General features: G+C 42.6%; 1 protein-coding gene across 1 annotated transcript in view; it reads left to right on the top strand.

Annotated features, from left to right (window-relative positions):
* LOC146829238 (sodium- and chloride-dependent neutral and basic amino acid transporter B(0+)-like) overlaps positions 1 to 19,136 on the top strand; it is a 1,256,359-nt gene that overhangs the window by 540,309 nt on the left and 696,914 nt on the right. Inside the window, exon 9 of the mRNA XM_085606669.1 lies at positions 5,639 to 5,764. Within this exon, the coding sequence (XP_085462795.1) occupies positions 5,639 to 5,764 (126 nt within the window). The remainder of the gene's footprint in view (positions 1 to 5,638; positions 5,765 to 19,136) is intronic.

Raw genomic sequence — 19,136 nt, 5'->3', positions numbered from 1 at the left:
TGGATATTTCACTCGTAAAAAAACAATGAAATTCCCCCGTTATAGTCAGTTCAGATAACTATAACTCGTGCGACCGCCACTCTATCACAAGGATGATGTCATCAGTGATATCATGAGTGATGCCACTGACCATGTCATGAGTGATGTAATATGTGACGTCATGAGCAGTGGATTGCGGGCGCGCGAGTTATAGTTATCTGAACTAACTATAACGGGGGAATTTCATTGGTTTTTTACGAGTGAAATATCCACCTAACTATAACCTGTTTGAAAGCTATGGTTTTTTAAGTGAATATATATATATATATATTCACTTAAAAAACCATAGGTTTCACACATGTTATAGTTAGCTGGACATTTCCCTCGTAAAAAACCAATGAAATTCCCCCGTTATAGTTAGTAAAGGGAACTATAACTCACGCGACCGCAATCCACTGCTGATGACGTTAGATATTACATCACTGTATTTATTCACTTATTTACCCATTTTTCTTTCCTTTAACCTTTAGCTATACATATTTAATAAATATTTATTTTACAGAAAGACACATATGTCATCAGTGATGTAATATCTGACGTCATCAGCAGTGGATTGTGGTCACGTGAGTTATAGATCCCTTTACTAACTATAACGGGGGAATTTCATTGGTTTTTTACGAGGGAAATGTCCAGCTAACTATAATATGTGTGAAACCTATGGTTTTTTAAGTGAATTTGCAAGGTTTTTTAAATGCTAATTCCTAACTATAACATGTGTGAAACCTATGGTTTTTTCAGTGAATTTGTACGGTTTTTTAAATGCTAAGTTATGTATTTATTATTTTTTTTTAAATTTTTTTTAAGGTTTTTCACCGTGCGCGTACCGTATATATGCTTTTAAATGCTATTTTCTCAGAAAATACTGGACAGATTTACACCAGACCTGCAAAAGGCACATCCCTGACCTGAGGACTACCTCTCTGCCAAATTTCGAGGTTTTCTGTTCAGCAGTTTGGGCTGCAGCGCGGACTAAAGGTCCTATGGGAAAATGCATGGGGAAAACGTGTTTTGGGACCCCCCCTTTTTCTCAGCCCCCGCTTGACGAATTCACCCGAGACTTTCAGGGAAGGAGCGGAGCGCCCCACCTATTTTGAAAATTTCGCGAGGATTCGTCAATCGACGCAAAAGTTATTCCAAATAGAATGTTGCGGATTTCCTATGGAAACACGGTCCTAACTATAACTATCTACTGGCGACCGCCAGTAGATAATATATATATATATATATGTGTATATATATATATATATATATATATATATATTCACTGAAAAAAACATAGGTTTCAGGCACGTTATAGTTAGGAATTAGCATTTAAAAAACCTTAGAAATTCACTGAAAAAACCATAGGTTTCAGGGGCGTTATAGTTAGCTGGACATTTCCCTCATACAAAACCATTGAAATTCCCCTGTTATAGTCAGTTCAGCTAACTATAACTCGCGCCCCCGCAATGCACTGCTGATGACGTCACATATTACATCACTCATGACATGGTCAGTGACATCACTGATGACATCACTGATGACATCTCAAATGACATCACTGATGACCTCACTGATGACATCATCCATGTGATCATTTGATCCATCTTCTCACAACCTATGTTTTTTTCAGTGAATTTCAAAGGTTTTTTAAATGATAATTCCTAACTATAACATACGTGAAACCTATGGCTTTTTAAGTGAATTTCAAAGGTTTTTTAAATGTTAATTCCTATCTATAACTTATCTCTAACCTATGATTGTTAATGAATTTCATAGGATTTCTAAATCTTTACTTTTCAGTGTATCAATTCCTTTATTTATGTTTTTATACTGTTTTTCACCATTTTTTAAAGTTTTTTTAACATATTTTTAAAAAAATGAATAAATATGACATGTTTTTAATGGATTTTTAAAAAAAATATTTGTACATTTTTTTAGCTCTATTTTTTTTATATTTTTAAACTATATTTTTAATACTTTGTTATTATTATTTTTTGTAATTATTGCTTGGAGTCGCGCACCCAACGCGAGAGAAATCATGCACCCAAAGCGATAGGCTGCGCGACTCTTAATTGTACAGTAAAAAAAAAATAGCTTCTTCACTAATTTTTATTATCCCCGGGGACCCCATCCCCCGGGGCTTATAAAAAACGTTGGGGACCGTGGGGGGAGCCCCAACGCCCCCACGGTCCCAGCCGGCGCCCTGCGTCCTTCGGGAGCCGGCATTGCTTTCCCACATGGGGAGCTGCTGACATGCAGCTCCCCGTGTAGAAAAGCAATATGGTTTGGATTTTGAAAGAGAGCAGGTTTCCCTGCTCTCTCTTTCAAAATCCAAACGAAGTTTGCTATGGGAGGGCGGGAGACTCCCGCCCTCTCATAGCAAACAACAGTGTCCTGGGCGTGGGCACCCCAGGACACTGCAGGAGCCGGTCCTGGGGGGTGGCGGTCCCTAGGGCCCTTGAGGGCTCCAGGAGGGGGGGCCAAGCAGCCTCCCTCCCTCACTAAATAAAGCCCCGGGGGTGGTGGTCCCCGGGGCTTGGGGGGCCGTTCAGCCCCCCCACCCATTTATTTTGTAGCCCCTGGGGGTAGCGGTCCCCGGGGCTGTGGGCCCCCCATTAACTTTTACGGTTTTTGCACCCGGGGGCTAATTATTACAGCCGCATTTTGCGTTTAAAAAAAAAAAAAGGGGTCCTGGGAGTCCTTCTGGGCCCCCTAAGCAACTCTAGAGGGTCAGAGTATTTCTACCCTGCCCCCTTTATATCTTTCACACACTTATTTCCCTTACTTCTTCAGCCACGCTTCTACCGAGGCACAAAATGGCTGCCAACAGTTCCTGGTTTCGAATGTTGACAGAATTGAATGTTGCGGATTTCCTATGGAAAATAGGTCCTAACTATAATGAACGCCAGTAGGTAATATATATATATACACACTATATATTTTAGAACAGTGTTTATTATTCTAACTTCAGTTCTACAATATTTGATGCAAGAGCTTCCTGCTTTCTAGTTTCTGTAACATTTGTCAAACGCTCTGCTACCCTTCCAGGGTCTAGTTCGTGCTATAGAAGACTTTATAAATAAAAATAAAATAATAAAATAGCGGGTTTAAGTGCAGGTCAGAAAGTTTGTGAGGAGATATCGGGTGAGGATGAGATTTTTGGCCTACGTTTTGTAGTTCTGTTTTTGCAGAGGATGATTTTGCAGGCCGTTTTCACATGCCAACCTTGTAAGACAACTGCCAGGAAATGCCAATCCCTCGAAGCCTAAGACTGCAAACACGTGCAGTAAACAGCTTAAATGGGCTAAGAGCTATGCCAAGCCATGGCCGACCAGGAGCAGGCCCTCCCGGCTCCAGTGTGAAACGTAAGCTGTGCAATCACTGGACTGGCACTGGAATCCTGCGTTTACGACCATCGCATAGCTCACCATGCGAGCATGAGGCACAGTGCCAGTCTTCTAGTCTCTGCTGTAGAAATAAGCCTATTCTGTTTTTTCGCCAATCTTGGTAAGTTCATAGCAGAGATATCTCAGTTTAGTAGCATCCAATTAACATAAAGGGTCAGCGCTTCGATGGGTATTAAGCAGACTTTGCACAATGGTTAAATTATAACCAACTCCACTGTGGCCTTCTGCATAAAATCCAGTATTTCATTATCATTTTCGAATTAATCTGCTCTTTCCCTTTAACAGTTTGCTTGGCGTTCATTTTAATAAGTGTTTTTGTAAAGTGCTGTGTGCTGCTGGGAAGCTGGGAGGGGGGCGGCGTAACAGGGAGGTTAAGGTGCAGGGGACATGATGCTTCACATAGGCTCAGGTGTCCAAACCAATATTCTCAATATGGTATGCCAAGGAAATGGTAGTGAATTTAACCTGCTGCGAATGCAATAACAATATTTATCATGTTTACGACAAGCCAAATACATACATTTTTGTAGAGCACATCTCATCAATGCAAGTTGTGGGCAGCAAAGGTGAAAGGAGACCAACAGTAGGACTATGATTATAGGGAACATAACCGGAGACTTACTCCAGAACTTACAAACTTCCAGAAGAAGAAATGAAATAAGATTATGAATACAGATGTCAACAACGATCAACAGTATCACCCACATCTTTCATGTACATTGGAGTGACTCGCATCGGCCTAGTATGGGCGATTTCACTGCTCGCACAAAACATTTTTGGGATATTTATGGTTCAAACATGATTTACTTTGATTTCAATTGCTTTCTAACTCCGTTTTAGATTACTGCAAAAAATGCGGCTTCAAATTCAAAACTCAATGGAGGCTAAAGATTAAACATTCACAACCAAAGGAAAATGAAACGGCTTGATAAAATTCTATTCTTAATGAGACAAAAACAAAGACAGGATGCATTTCAGAAAAAATGTAAACAAGCATTCAATATGCAATAGGTCTCGCCTTTGATTAAGTTAAAGCCATTTGCTTTGCTAATAGTATTGTATAGCAAAGCAAATGGCTTTAACTTAGTAAAAGGCGAGACCTATTGCATTTTTAATGCTTGTCTCCTATGCCATCAGATAAGCTCGCTGGGCCGTGTAACAGCCGAGGGGACCACGCACCGCTGTGCCGTCGCTCTCCCGGCCACGCTCGCCGAACACCAATGCTGTTGATTTCGGGCTACAGAAGGGCACAGCGCTGCCTGAAGATGCAGCGCCTCGATTGCTAAAATGTGCGGCAAGCGTTTGCAAGTATTCAGCAGGATCTTTGGTAGGCCTGTTGCGGAGCTCTGCACTATGCGCCCGCACTCGCTGCCATCCTGGCCACGCCCCAAATTACTTCATATTTGACTATACTAATTCACCACTAATCCTTTACGGGTTCTCGAGTAGTGTGCTACTCACCAAAAATGCACTTTCACACCTTATCAGGGGTAGAAACCACTATATAAATGGAAACCTTTTCCCTCTTCTATCCCTCCATTATCCTTCTCAATCCAAATAACAGACTAACATCTCCACCACTGAAATGACTTTCATATTTCACTATTCTAATTCACCACTAATCCTTTATGGGTTCGGGAGTAGCATACTACTTGCCAAAAAAGCTCTTCAACACCTCATCAGGTATAGCAAGTGCTATACAAATGCCAACTTTTCCCTTCTTCTATCCCTCCACTATCCATCTCAATCCAAATAACTGACTAACAGATCCACTACTCAAATGACTTTTTATATTTTACTGTAGTAATTCACCAATAATCCTTTATGGGTTTCGGAGTAGTGTGCTACTCACCGAAAGCCTCTTCAGGTGTAGTAAGCATTACATAAATGCAATTACAATACAATACAAACGTGGAAAATGTATGAAGCTGTATGCTTAAATAAACTAAAATGCTGCTTTGAATAGCACAGAGGCAAATATATTAATGTGGCTGAAATCTACGTGAATAGAATAACATTTTAAATAATCTCAATGTCCCTTGGGTGAGTATGTTTTAATCAAAAGGCTGTAAAGATATATGCAATGGTTGTTATCATCAAATGATTTTGGTGAATTGACATACAAAGAGAAAAGTGCCACCATAGTGTTGCCTGCTTACTTTTTCCATTCTCTGACAATGTAAAACGTCTTCTGTTTTCTCTTTTTATAGGCTTTGGGTTGGCATTTATTGCATATCCGGAAGCTTTGACTACACTGCCGATTTCTCCACTTTGGTCCATTCTGTTTTTCCTCATGCTTCTGACCTTGGGTTTTGATTCACAATTTTCTAATGTTGGTAAGTGAAGCATTCTGACAATATCTTCCTGACAATTAGCAACTGTTGTTCTTGTCATTGTTGCTGTGAAAACATGTTTGTTTTTATTTGAAATATGCGTTATCTGCTTTTTTGTTTACTCGAGCGGATGCAAATGCTCCCACTCAACCATGCCCTGATCATTACCTCCTCGTCCCTCTCTTGCCACATTTATTCACTCGCTGAGGCCCCTGTGCCCCCCTTCACAACTTCCTTCAGTGTAAAAGTCCTCCCCCCCTTGCTTCCTGTTCCTTTTGTGGGCGCTTGGTCCAGCTCATTCTCAGCCCCATTACTGCTGCACGACGGTGCCAGCGGGACTGAGGGCTGCCCGGCCCTGTCAAGAGGCCACATGGTGTTCGGCGGCCTCGGCGTTCTCAGCCCATCAGGTGCAGTGAGAAGTCTGCATGCGGGTAAGTACAGAGCCAGCTCCTGCTATTGGTTCCACCTAATAGGAGCAGACTTGTGTGCCTTGCCTGCCTGGAGCGTGTACGTTTCCGTTCTCTCCCTTCCCAGCCGGACACAGGAGTGCTGTAACCCCCTTCTGCCCGTAGGAGGGGCATGTCTTTGTTGCTGGGGAGATGGATGAATCCTCTGCAACCAGCAGTGGTGCTTCCTATTAAGCTCTTGCAGCCTGCTGTGCATGAGTGGCATTTCTAGATTGTAGGGCTCTTCTCTATTGGTATCTGTTTTTTGGGTATCTTTTGATTGGTTATGAATTTTAAGTGTTACAATTAAAGGGTTCAGATTTCTTGGAGGGAAATTCATTTATATGGACTCTCTTTTTGGACTATTTATACAGGTCTTTTTTATGGGTTGAGTCACACTATGTGTTAATGTGGCGCAAAGCTCTGCTAAACGAAGGAGGTCACGGTCTCAGTCTTCTGAGGAGGAGGGTGATTATCAGCAGGATGTGCCGATGAGGAGATGATGGCTGGAGTGCTGAAACTTTTCAGACACTCACCCCCAGTCACAGATCTGGGTTGAATCCATCATCGTTCTTTAGCTCACCTCGCCACTTCAGTTTAGACCCAGCCATATGCAAATCAGTCTTGACCCTGTGCCTCATGGGAACAGTCCAGCCTGAACTCCCAAGCCAGGTCTTCCCTGAACCAGAAACAAGCATCCTGGAACCAGTTTTGGGGAAATACCCCATATCAGCCAGGCTAGCATAAATTCAGTGGCAAAGTTAGCAAGGGACCCACGTCTGGGCATACCCTGCCAACTTAGGGAGAACAAAGCAAACACAAAGAGATGATGACAGAGCGCTGAAACCTTTCAGACACTCAATCCCAGTCATAAATTTGGGTTGAATCCATCATAGTTCTTTAACTCACTTCGCCACCTCAGTATAGACCCAACCATATGCAAATCAGTTTTGACCCTTTGCCTCATGGGAACAGTCCAGCCCAAACTGCCAAGCTAGGTCTTCCATGAACCGGAAACAAGCATCCTGGGACCAGTTTTGGGGCAGTTGTTCTTTAAACCCGGATGACTGTTTTCCCATGGATCATGTGAATCACAAAGTGGATGGTGGGCTTAAGAAGTCTTTTACTGCTTCTAATCTGGTTCTCCGGGCAGTGTTTTATGGGGCTTTGACTGCATAATCCTTAGTTAAGGAATTTGCGGCTCTGGCAGAAGCCACGCATGAAGGCTCTGATGTGGCGTATGTCCTGATGCATATGGACCGACAGGAAAAGTTCCTAGCAGCTATGTCGGCGGACGTGATCAAGGCAGCTTCCATGGCATCGTCCTCTACTGTCATGGCCAGATGGAACCTCTGGTTGCGGGATTGAAAGGCTGATCTGGCTGATCTTCTTTCCTGAAACTGCATTTTGTGGGTGGCAAGTTATTTGGAAAGCGATTGGATAGTCTTTTCTGAAAATCTTTTAGAGTCAAGAAGCACATCTGTTCATATAGAGTATCTTCTAGTAAATCAGCTGTTAGAATCAGATGGATTCCAGGGACACCACAGATTTCCCTCGTAAGGATACCTGCTCCTATTAATCCCATAGGAGGAGGTTTCAGCCAAGTAAAGCCAAGTAGTAGGATGTTTCTGCTAAGTATGGGCCTTCAAGTCAGTAGCCCTGACTGTGGCAGTTCCTTGGATCCAGGGCCTGTGGATGGAAGGGTATCTGCCTTTCTTCCAGCACGGGCTCTCCCCATCCCGGACATGTGGGTTCTGAGTATCATTCGGAGCAGTTACCCTATCAACTTTGTGACCCTTCCTCCTGATACAGGGTGCATCCCTACTCCTGTTGCAAGGAATCCGGCAAAGAAGAAAGCCCTGTTGGCTGGGGTTTGCTGCTCTTCTGGAAAAGAAGGCAATCATTCCCATGCCACTCTCGTTTCAGGACATATCTAGGCATTGTCACTTTGCCAAACTCTGGGATGGTTAAGATTCCTTCTCATTTCCGGGATCTGTTGTTGGCTCCTTTTCAGGTGGTCTCGCTCTGGATGACGGTGCAGGGCAATCTGGCATCCACAGTGTTTTTGATACATTGGGCCAGGTGGCACCTCAGTATCCTCATAAGATTCATCCCTAGTCGGTGTGTTCCAAATGTGCAGGATATGTCTGGTCTTCTCCCTGTGACAATGGTGATTCAAAAGGAACTTGATTTATAGCTGGTTCCTTCCAACATCTTGAAGGAAGTTCCTTTGTCTGCTCCTTCTCCGGTGGTTATCAAGACGGATGCCAGTGAAAGTGATTAAGGGGCATGGTCAGGAGCTCTTCAGGTCATGGGTTGTGGGATGCCAGCCAGAGTTCTCAGTCTTCCAACTCGAGACCGCTGGAGGCGATCAGTCTAGCCCTCCTTCACTTTTCTCCCCTACAGGTGGGCAAGGACGTCGTCATCTATATGGACAATGCCTATGTCAATCGTCAGCGGGGAGCAGGATCCCTGTCGCTGTCTGTGATTGCGGGTCAGCTGTTTCTATGGGCTCAATCTCATGTGGGTTCTCTCCGGGACATTTTCATTCAGGGAGTTCTGAATTGTCAGGCCGATCGCCTGAGCAGGGAGATTCTATCCTCTCAGGAATTTTGTCTCTCCCCAGTTGTTTGCCAGGGCGAGTCACTTATCTTTCTGTTTGCAAGATTTTGCTATGCCCTTCTTCCCCGTTTTTCTTTTTTTCAGGGAATGAGAGGAGGCGTCGTCAGGAGTGGATGCCTTGACATGCCCTTGGCCATCTGACCAGATGTCTGCTTTCCCTCTGCTTACTTTAATCCAGAAATTTCTGATTCAGGTGCAGAGGCAGAGGGCTCAGGTCATTCTGGTGGCTCTGGCATGGCCCCCTCTATTTGGTTTCTTCCTCTGATGGTGATGAAGGTAGGTCAGGAGTGGCAGCTTCCTTTGGTCCCTTCGCCCCTCCCTCTGAGTTTTCTGGTTCTCCAGGTCAAGTTACTGGTGGAAATCAAGCTGACGGGTTGGAGATTGAACAGGGTGGATTGATGTTGCAGGGTTTTTCTGCCTCTGTCTCCTAATCTGTGCAGGCTTCCAAGATGTTGTCCACCAGGTCTTTGTATGCCCAGCATCTGAAGACTTTTCAAAATTGGTGTAATCAGAAGCACTTGCTTCCTCTTTCTGTGTCTCTCCTCCAGGTCGTTGAATTTCTTCAAGATGGGTTTCAGTTGGACTTTAATCCTGCAGATCTTAAGGTTCTGTGGGCAGTCTTTAAGAGTTTCAGTCCCACTTGGTGGTGTGGTGGCCGATCAGGGGCTGCTCTCCTAGATTTTTAAGAGGTTTTCAAATCTCCGTCCTGTCCCGCACGTGTTGTGTCCTTCCTTGCAGTTGGAGGTGCAGCCTCTCCAGTATTCCTTGTTTGAGCCTTTGTCTTCTGTGGAGCTCCGTCTTCTGACTCTGAAAGTGTTCTTTTTGGTGGATGTTTTTGTCTACCTTCTTTATTTTGAGTGTTGGAAAACAGAATTGTTCTTTGGTTGGGTCCTGGGTTTGTCCTACAGGTGAAGTCTGTGTTCTGCCTACAGCAAGAAGTGATTCTTCCCTATGTTTATTCTGGATCCTCAGTCTCTTGAGGAGGTGGGTCTTCATTCTCTTGAAGTTCGGGGAGAAGTTTTGATCTACCTTGGAAAAGGAGTTTTGGGTTTCCTCTACTTTGTTTGTAAATTTTTGCCCCGCCTGTAAGGTAGGTAAGCCTTCTAATCAGACTGTGAGCAGGTGAATCAGATCTGTGATTCTGTTGGCATACGAGCAGTTTTGTTTGTCTTCTCCTCTTGGGATCCAGGATAGGTCTACCAGGAGCATGTCCATTTCAGTTGCTGAGGTGCAGTGGGCTTCTGTGCAGGAAACGTATTTGGCGGCCACTTGGGGCGTTCCTTCTACTTTTGTTAACCATTATTGAGTTGACCAGGGTCCGAAGGTTCCGGATTTGTTGGGTTCCAAGGTGTTGCCAACTGTGCTGTAAAGTTTTTTGGGCTGTTGATTAAACTTGATTCCTGCATATACTGTATAGTTGTCCTGGTCCATTTTGTCCCTTGGGTACATATCAATCAGTGATTCATCACAGCGAGAAGGACGAGGAGGTAATGCTGCGATTAATTATTGGTAATAGCATTACTCTGAGTCCTTCTCTTGCTGTGATGAATCAGCCCCTCCCTCCCACCCTGTCAGCCAGTCCAACTGTGTGATGTCATGGACTTGGTTTGGAACAAGAAGACAAGAGGGGAGAGGGGGCTTTTATACTTTGAAGGGAGGCACAGGAGCCTCAATCAGTGATTCATCATGACAAAAGAAGAACTCTAAGTAATGCTATTACCAGTAAGTAATTGCAGCATTTTGTATTTTTTTTAAATCTTTTGATTGGCATTCAAATCAAGCAACATTATCCAAGAGAGCGGGCTCGTTCAGGTAGCTATTGACTGAGGTTTAGTTAGAGGGCCTGAAGCAACAACTACCTTGAAGTAGTTACCTTGGAAGGCCTTCCCGCTGGATAATATTACTATTGTAGACCAGATGGTTATTTTAGACAGGACCAGACCACGCCACTGCATGTCTCATCTATAGCGTAAAGAAATAGGATCATATCACCCCCATGCTGAAGGAACTACATTGGATCCCCTTGCCTGCCCGCAGTATCTTAAAACCCAGCTACATCATTTACAAAGCCATTGAAACAAGCACCCTTGTTTATCTTGCAGACAAGCTCAAAATCTTTGGTAGTTCCCAGCACATCATCAGACAGGACATCATGATACTACAGACTAAAAAGTGTAAACATAGAAAACAAGACAGCAGGCCTTTTACGGCTGTGCAAACAGGATCTGGAACAACATTAGCAGGAATGCTCCAATGCTGCTTCAGTTTAGAAATTAGTTGAAGGCATACCTACTTAAACTCTATCTCACAATGCATTAACTGTTCACAACCTGGTTAAATTCTATCACTCATTGACTTTGTGCTTATCTTAGACACTGTACAGCACACCACTGCCTTCTGGCTATGTTTGCTCTATAGGAATACCACATAAACCACATACATACTTACTGTTAGACCTGGCATCTTTTGGGGTGGTTTCCCCAGTCTTTTTGCCTCTGACCTCCTGTTTTTTGACTGAGTGCTGCATATAGTTTTTGCTGGTTTTAAGACTATGGGCACTTTACTACTGCTGACCAGTACTAAAGTGTAAGAGCTCCCTGTCTAAAATGGAATGGTATTTGGTTTCTCCATGATTGGCCTATTTGATTTGCTAGTAAGTCCCTAGTACAGTGCACCCCTGTAGGTCAAATGCTGCTAGTAGGCCTGCAGCACTTATTGTGCTACCCACATGAGTAATGCTGCAAGCATTTCTCTGTCTGGCCTGACACTTTAGTTTTAAACTGCCATTTCGACCTGGCAAGGGTATCCACTTGCCAGGTCCAAATCTTTCCTTTTATTACATGTAAGGCATCCCTAAGATAGGCCCAAGGTAGCCCCATGGGCAGGGTGAAGGGTATGTACTGTTGTGTTTGACATGTTCTGGTAGTGAAATACAGCTAATTTTGTTTTTCACTACTGCAAGGCCTATCTCTCCCATAGGTTGGCGTTGGAGCTGCCTCGTAACATCTTACGCGTGTATCTTCCAGTTGGGAGCTGATAGAAAATTGGAGTTTGGTGTCTCTGCTCTCACAATCTAAAAATACATCTTTCAGCGAAGTTAGTTTTTAAATTGCAGATCTGAACACGTTTTTAAATTGCAGTACTGAACATGCCACTTTTAGAAATTACAGTATAGATACAACAATATCTCAGCCGGATTTATTGAGACTGTTTAAATTTGTATGTCCAAGACATTACAATTAACAAACACAAGAAAAGAGGCTTCAAATTATTCACTCAATGCGCCCATAGGCGTCATATATTTTTTAAGAAGATCAGAAGATACTCAAAACAGTTGTTACAGCACTGTTGGGTATAAATACCAAGGCAATCCTAAAGAAAAGTGTACAAAGTGCTCGTGACAAGGAAGTGACGGCGCAAGTGACAACGTGAGAAAACACCACAGCATACGGCGCAAGAGAACATACAATATATATATACACAATTAAAAAGGTTCACACATAGATTAATTCAGATATACAATTGGTCATTTTCGTTGTGTTAAAGAACCAAAAGTGAGGGTGCGCCTAAGGCGTTTGAGCTGGTGGGCAGGGGTCGATGGCGTTTCGATCCTATTCAATTAGGATCATCTTCAGGACCTGGGTGGCCTATTCGAGGAGTGCTGATGCGCGTTGAATTAATCACTGGCGCAGAGGCGGAAGAAATGAGACATGAAGAAAGACCGCTGAGTGGTCGAATTTAGGCTGGGCGTCAGGGATAAATCAGCCAGCAGATATCGGTAAGAGAAGGGAATCGAGGGAAGTAAGGAGAGTTGCAGGGATACCACCCTGATCGGTAAGGTAAGGTTCAGGACGATACCTGTTTCCAGGGTCAAAGAATCAGAGGCTGGAATCAATCCCAAATTAAAGGAGCGCGAGGATGCCACAGTCGTGTGCAGTCCACGGTCAGTGGTCTTTCTTCACGTCTCATTTCTTCCGCCTCTGCGCCAGTGATTAATTTTGGTTCTTTAACACAACGAAAATGACCAATTGTATATCTGAATTAATTGTGTATATAAATTGTATGTTCTCTTGCGCCGTATGCTGTGCTGTTTTCTCACGTTGTGACTTGCGCCGTCACTTCCTTCTCATGAGCACTTTGTACACTTTTCTTTAGGGTTGCCTTGGTATTTATACCCAACAGTGCTGTAACAACTGTTTTGAGTATCTTCTGATCTTCTTAAAAAATATATGACGCCTATGGGCGCATTGAGTGAATAATTTGAAGCCTCTTTTCTTGTGTTCGTTAATCGTAATGTCTTGGACATACAAATTTAAACAGTCTCAATAAATCCGGCTGAGATATTGTTGTATCTATACTGTACTTACCCAGATCTCAGTTTGGTTTATGGGTTATACTCCTGTGTTTTTTCTATACTTTTAGAAAGTAGGCATTTTCTTACTTTAACAATTCTGTGTCTCTGCCTGTCTCTGAATACATGTCTGGGTCAGGATGACAGTGAGGCAGACTTGTGCATTCACTCTAGACAGTCACACAAAGGGAGCTGATGTGTGCCCTGCATATCCTGATGTACCGTCATCAGGCGGATGGGCCATCCTGAGCTAGAGTGGTACTATGAGTTGACACTGGCACCTGAATAGGACTGTGCCTGTCCTCACACAAAGAAGTCTCCACTCAGTGTAGTGTGTCTGGAGCCAAGGCAAGGAAGAGCAGGGGCATGTGCACTACAGAGACTTTTCTTTGAAGTGTGATTACTTCAAAGGTTAAAATGGGTATAAATACTGTACCTGTGACACCATATACTCGGAACACTTCTGGATTGAGGACATTCTGCCAGGAAGAAGAGCTCTGTTGCTGTCAGGAAGGACTGCCACTTTTCTGTTTTCTTTGCATGACTCTCAGGCATCTCATCACCGAAGTCTGTGACGCACCGCTCCTACTCTGATGCAGCGCCTGCTTTGATGCCGTGGAATCAACGCCGCGCGATATGACTTTCAACGGATCATGAAAGCAGCGTCTCTGAGTGCCGATTTCTATATTGACACTGCAGTAAGAAACCGAGGTTTCGTGCCCACAAATGACACATCACCTCACCTGTGCCACGCATCGCCCCTGGATGTGTACTGCAACTGATTCTGCACCGCCTTGAGTAACCAACACATCCCTGTCTACAGCAATGCATCACTTCCTCTGCGCAACGTACTATCCCCGAGGATCACAATGCCAACGACGTGCGTAGCAGTACGGAACTGATGTATCACCTGCTTTTTCAATGCCTCACCTCCCCTGCACCACGCATCGTCTTTGATTTCTAGTGCATATAAGGTAATTTGTCCTGGTCAAGCGCAACTTTCGATTTTTAAGAACTACAACTTTATTTAATCTTTGAAAATTGATATATTGACCCATGTATGTTGTAACTTTGTCGCTTTAATTAGATAGATTTTATTTTCACAATTATTTGTCTGTAATCCTATGTTCATAAAAACATCTCATATCACATTCATTATTACACAATTGTTAAAAACATTATACAAATCAATTAAAAAAAAAATTACACAATGTTACAGAAATCCAAAAATGACCCGCATAATGGAGACAGACATATACGTAAGACACTGATTCTGTTCTTTACCAATACACATCACAGTTAATTCTGCTTTCAATTTTGTGCTCATTGATCTGTGCCGGTCATAGGATTGTGTTTTCTGAAAAAAGGCGTCTTTGTCGCTTTGATTAGATAAACATTGGCTATTTTTCTAAACTGGTGTGGAGTCCTTTTGTAGTGTTTTCACTGTGTTACTCTGTATGCGTACAAATACTGCACACATTTCCTCTGGAGATAAGCCTGACTGCTCTGTACCAAGCTACCAAGGGGGTAAGCAAGGGTTATTCCTAGAGTGTAACTTATTCACTTTGACTAGAGTGAGTGTCCCTACTCTACTTGGACAGGGTAAAATCCACTGACAACTAGAGACCTAATTTTTAACATTGGTGGCAGAGGTGGAATAGGACTTGTATTTTTACATTACATACAGTGATTGGTGTACAATGCTCCCATATCGCACACCATTACACCCCAGCATAGTATTTTTACTTTTCTCTGTTTTTGCACAATCATGTCTCAGTTTGAAGAACCATCAGCTGTACCTGCAGATTTAGTATTTGAGCAGAAGAGGTTGAAGGCCTCAGCTCGAAACGTTCTGCAAGGAGATTACATGTCCTTTTAAAGTCCTCAATAGAAAGGAGGAGCTGCAAAAGGGACTGATGGCCTGTTTGGCAACCAGGGTGACTAGTGAGCACACAGAGGATGGGGATGATATTGTGGATATGGAGGAACAGAGTCTGAATGGTGATTTTGTGGTACAACAGGATCTGCCTAGAGGGAAGGCACCATCGAGGGCAAGCAGCAGTGTGTCTTCAAAGGGTCTGTCCACCGAGGAGGTGGCGGACAGGCTGGAGGCAAGGGAGTACAAGTTGGAGCTTCAAAAGCTCAAAATGGAGCATGAACGAGAAAAAGTTTTGGAGTAAAAGAGACTGGCCATTTAGGAGAAAAAAGTTATTTTGGCTCATGAGCTTAGTCTAAAGGAGCTGGATCTGAAATCGTGGACGGTGTCGTCCAGCACAGATGGTGGCAGCATATCTTCAGTTCAGTCTGAGGGGAAGGTGCATATACCCAAGGGGTTTAGTGAATATTTATACCACGAAGGATCCCATGGATAGGTTTTCTCAGGGCTATGATTCAGCTTTAAACATGAACATGGTCCCTGATAGAGATTGAGGGGCAGGTTTATGGAAGCACTTTGAAGTGGAGACCAGAGATATCCTGTTGGCCCTAGGTGCTGCAGAGCAACTCACCTACTCCAACATGAAGGCAGCCCTGATCAAGAGATACGGTCTTACTCAAGAGAGGTACGGGGAAAAGTTTAGGAAGAGTACCAAAATTGATTCATAAACATGGCTTGAATATGTTTATTCCTACTGCAGCGCACTGGATGGAAGGGTAAAGGGCCATGATGTAAAATATTATCAGGGGTTGTACAAATTGTTCAGTATGGGAGCAGTTGTCCTGTCTTTGTTTTCCAGAGCTCTGCCAGCAGTTGATTGACAGTAAGTTTACTGACCCTAGGAAGCTTGCTCAGGAGGCGGACTGCTGGCTCAGCACCATGGTCTGCAAGAGGTTGTATGTGAGGGACTCAGCCAAGGGTGGGCAGGGTCCGCAAGAGAAGAAGGAGGGGAGGACAAAAATATTAAGAGCAAAGAGCTCTCTAAAGGGATATCTGTGAAGAAGACAGGGTGTACCGCATTTTATGATTTGATTTTTGGAATAAATGTCCAACTATCCAAAGGTCAAGCCAAATAACAAAAGAATAGCAGCTGACACTTGTTTCACCCATACCCACACAAAGGGCTTTTTCGAGGCTGATTTAAACACACCATAATCACATCATAGTGGTAGAAAAGCACACAAAACATAAGTATAACAGTTATAATTAACTGAAAATGTAATAGACAATGTATGATATCAATAATAAGATAAGGCATCACAACACAATCGAAATTAACAAATTAAAGAATGAAACAGATTAAAGAGCACAAGAGGGAACAAAAGAAAAGATGGGGCAGGAGAAGGTAGACAAAAAGAAAAGAGATAACAAAAACAAGAATCAGTAATTATCATTTGTAAGAACATTCTAAAATGTTTTTTATAAAGTAGAATATCAGATTTCTTAAAGATAATATGTGTAACAAAAAACAATGGAACTTCACTGTTTAAAACATAACTCAAATTTCGATTTCTTAATGATAACATATGTAGCAGGGAAATCCAGTGGAAAATTCACACAAAAATTGCTGACTACATAGTACTAGGCTAATGTGTTATTATGGTGCTATATAGTGAACCACAAGCAATCAGAAATACATCATAGCGGTAGAAAAGCACACAAAATAAGTATAACAGTTATAATTAAATGAAATTGTAATAGACAATGTATGATATCAATAATAAGATAAGACATCACAACACAATCGAAATTAACAAATGAAAGAATGAAACAGATTAAAAAACACAAGAGGTAACAAAAGAAAAGATGGGGCAGGAGAAGGTAGACAAAAAGAAAAGAGATGACAAAAACAAGAATCAGTAATTATCATTTGTAAGAACATTCTAAAATGTTTTTTATAAAGTAGAATATCAGATTTCTTAAAGATAATATGTGTAACAAAAAAACAATGGAACTTCACTGTTTAAAACATAACTCAAATTTCGATTTCTTAATGATAACATAAGTAGCAGGGAAATCCAGTGGAAAATTCACACAAAAATTGTTGATTACATAGTACTAGGCTAAGTGTTATTACGGTGCTATATAGTGAACCACAAGCAGTCAGAAATTAATTGAAAATTCCTTATGTATTATAACTAGGATGAAAATCACAAAAAAAATGTTTTTTTTTAAACCTTTACATGCCCCCCAGAGAAGATAAATGTAACACAATTGGTCAAGTCAAAACAAAAATAGAACACCCGTGCTATGAATAAAATGTCAGAATTCCGTACTAGTACACAAAAGAATGAGTGTGGAAGTGTAAAAATAGCCCCAGGATTACTCACCTAGGGGCATATCAACAAGGTCCTTATCTCTGCTTTTTTGCTTTAAAAGCCAAAAAAGCGGAGATAAAACTATCGCCCTCTTTACAAGTGGGTGCTAACATGAATTAGCGCATGTTAGCACCCGTTTTCCCGATGCTTTGCTTTGCATCTCTAATGAGATGCAACGTGTGCGTCACTGGGCAGTACTGCATGTAAATTTTCGCTGATGTGCACATCGCGATATTAAAAAGGAGGCACACGCATTTTAGCAGACGTTAGTTTTGGGCGAAAATCGTGGTTTTCGCCAAAAACTAACGTCTGCTAAAATGCTGACTTACGTATACTTAACATTGGGGGTGGATTCTGCTGATACGACCACAGGGTCGTATCAGCAAGGTTATCGCCGTTTTCCATGGAACATCGCTGGAAAACCAGCGATGTTCCATGGAAAACACCGCTATCGCTGGAATAATTATCGCCATTGCGCTATGCGTTGTTAATACAGCGCTACCCTGGTGATAATTTCCAGCAATAGCCGTCGTTAAAAAAAATCACGCTAAGCGCGGCCAGCGATAATTATCTCTGCCGCTTGATAATATGCCCCTAAGTATCGGAATAACAGTTACAATCTGTTTTAGTATCGAAAAGGAAGACAAAAAGAGAGGTGGAATAAACAACATAGTGGGACTGTCAAGATATGATAGAGTATAATACACGTCACGTGGGACAGAAACATCTGTCTGCTGCAGTGTTATAAAGATAGTCTCTGCGGTCAGTAATGCGACTATTGGGAGCGCTATCTTTTATCCATCGTCAATCATTACAAAAGGATAAATGAAAATAATAAAAATCAAAGACAAGGGCATGAGAGAAGATGAGCGACAAACAAAGCCGTAAAAGAATTACTAGGTAGAGGAAAATCTGTACATTCGTAACAAGCAACGACCCAGGTGACAGGTCATGAGGTGTTAAATACATCAATGTAATTTCTCTTACCCTTTCTTAATATTTGAAACAAGATTGGGCTACTACATTAGTTAATACTGGACATTGCACTGCTTAAAATGGCTGCACCCATTCCAGTAATGTTTAAGCTTCAAGCACCTTTTACGTCATGATGCCGCCACCAGGTTGTTGCTTTCCGGCTCACATGATGGTGGATAAAGGTGGCGCTCTCGATAGTCGTATTACTGACCGCAGAGACTATATTTCCATGTCGCTGAACTGAACTTTACGAGAAATTCCATGAGACCAGGGTAAGCCAATTCAACCTCTCTATGGATTTTCGTACTTTTGCCCTATAAAACTTGACTGTGGTTCTTATTCCCCAGTGTTTGAAGACAATATCATTGCCACACCGCCTACCCAATGACTTCCCCCTGCTCCCTCCAGACCATCCCACTCCGGTCGGGGGCAGGCTACAAAATTTCCTTCACGTCTGGGAGACCATCACCTCAAACAGATGGGTGACCCAAATTATTTGTTCAGGGTACTGTCTAGAATTAACATCTACCCCCCCAAACATTCCACCCAGACAACGCCCAATGTCACAAGAACATTCCACGTTACTAAAGCAGGAGGTAACCTCCCTCCTACAAAAACATGCCATAGAACAAGTCCCCGCCAATCAGCAAAATTTAGGGGTCTACTCCCTATATTTTCTGAAACCAAAAAGAGACGAGACTCTACGACCTATTTTAGATCTCAGGCC

This window comes from Triturus cristatus, chromosome 5_2, assembly GCF_964204655.1.
Source record: "Triturus cristatus chromosome 5_2, aTriCri1.1, whole genome shotgun sequence".
NCBI classification, from domain to species: domain Eukaryota; kingdom Metazoa; phylum Chordata; class Amphibia; order Caudata; family Salamandridae; genus Triturus; species Triturus cristatus.
The sequence above is the reverse complement of the archived record's forward strand: the minus strand, read 5'-3'. Positions and strand labels throughout refer to the sequence as shown.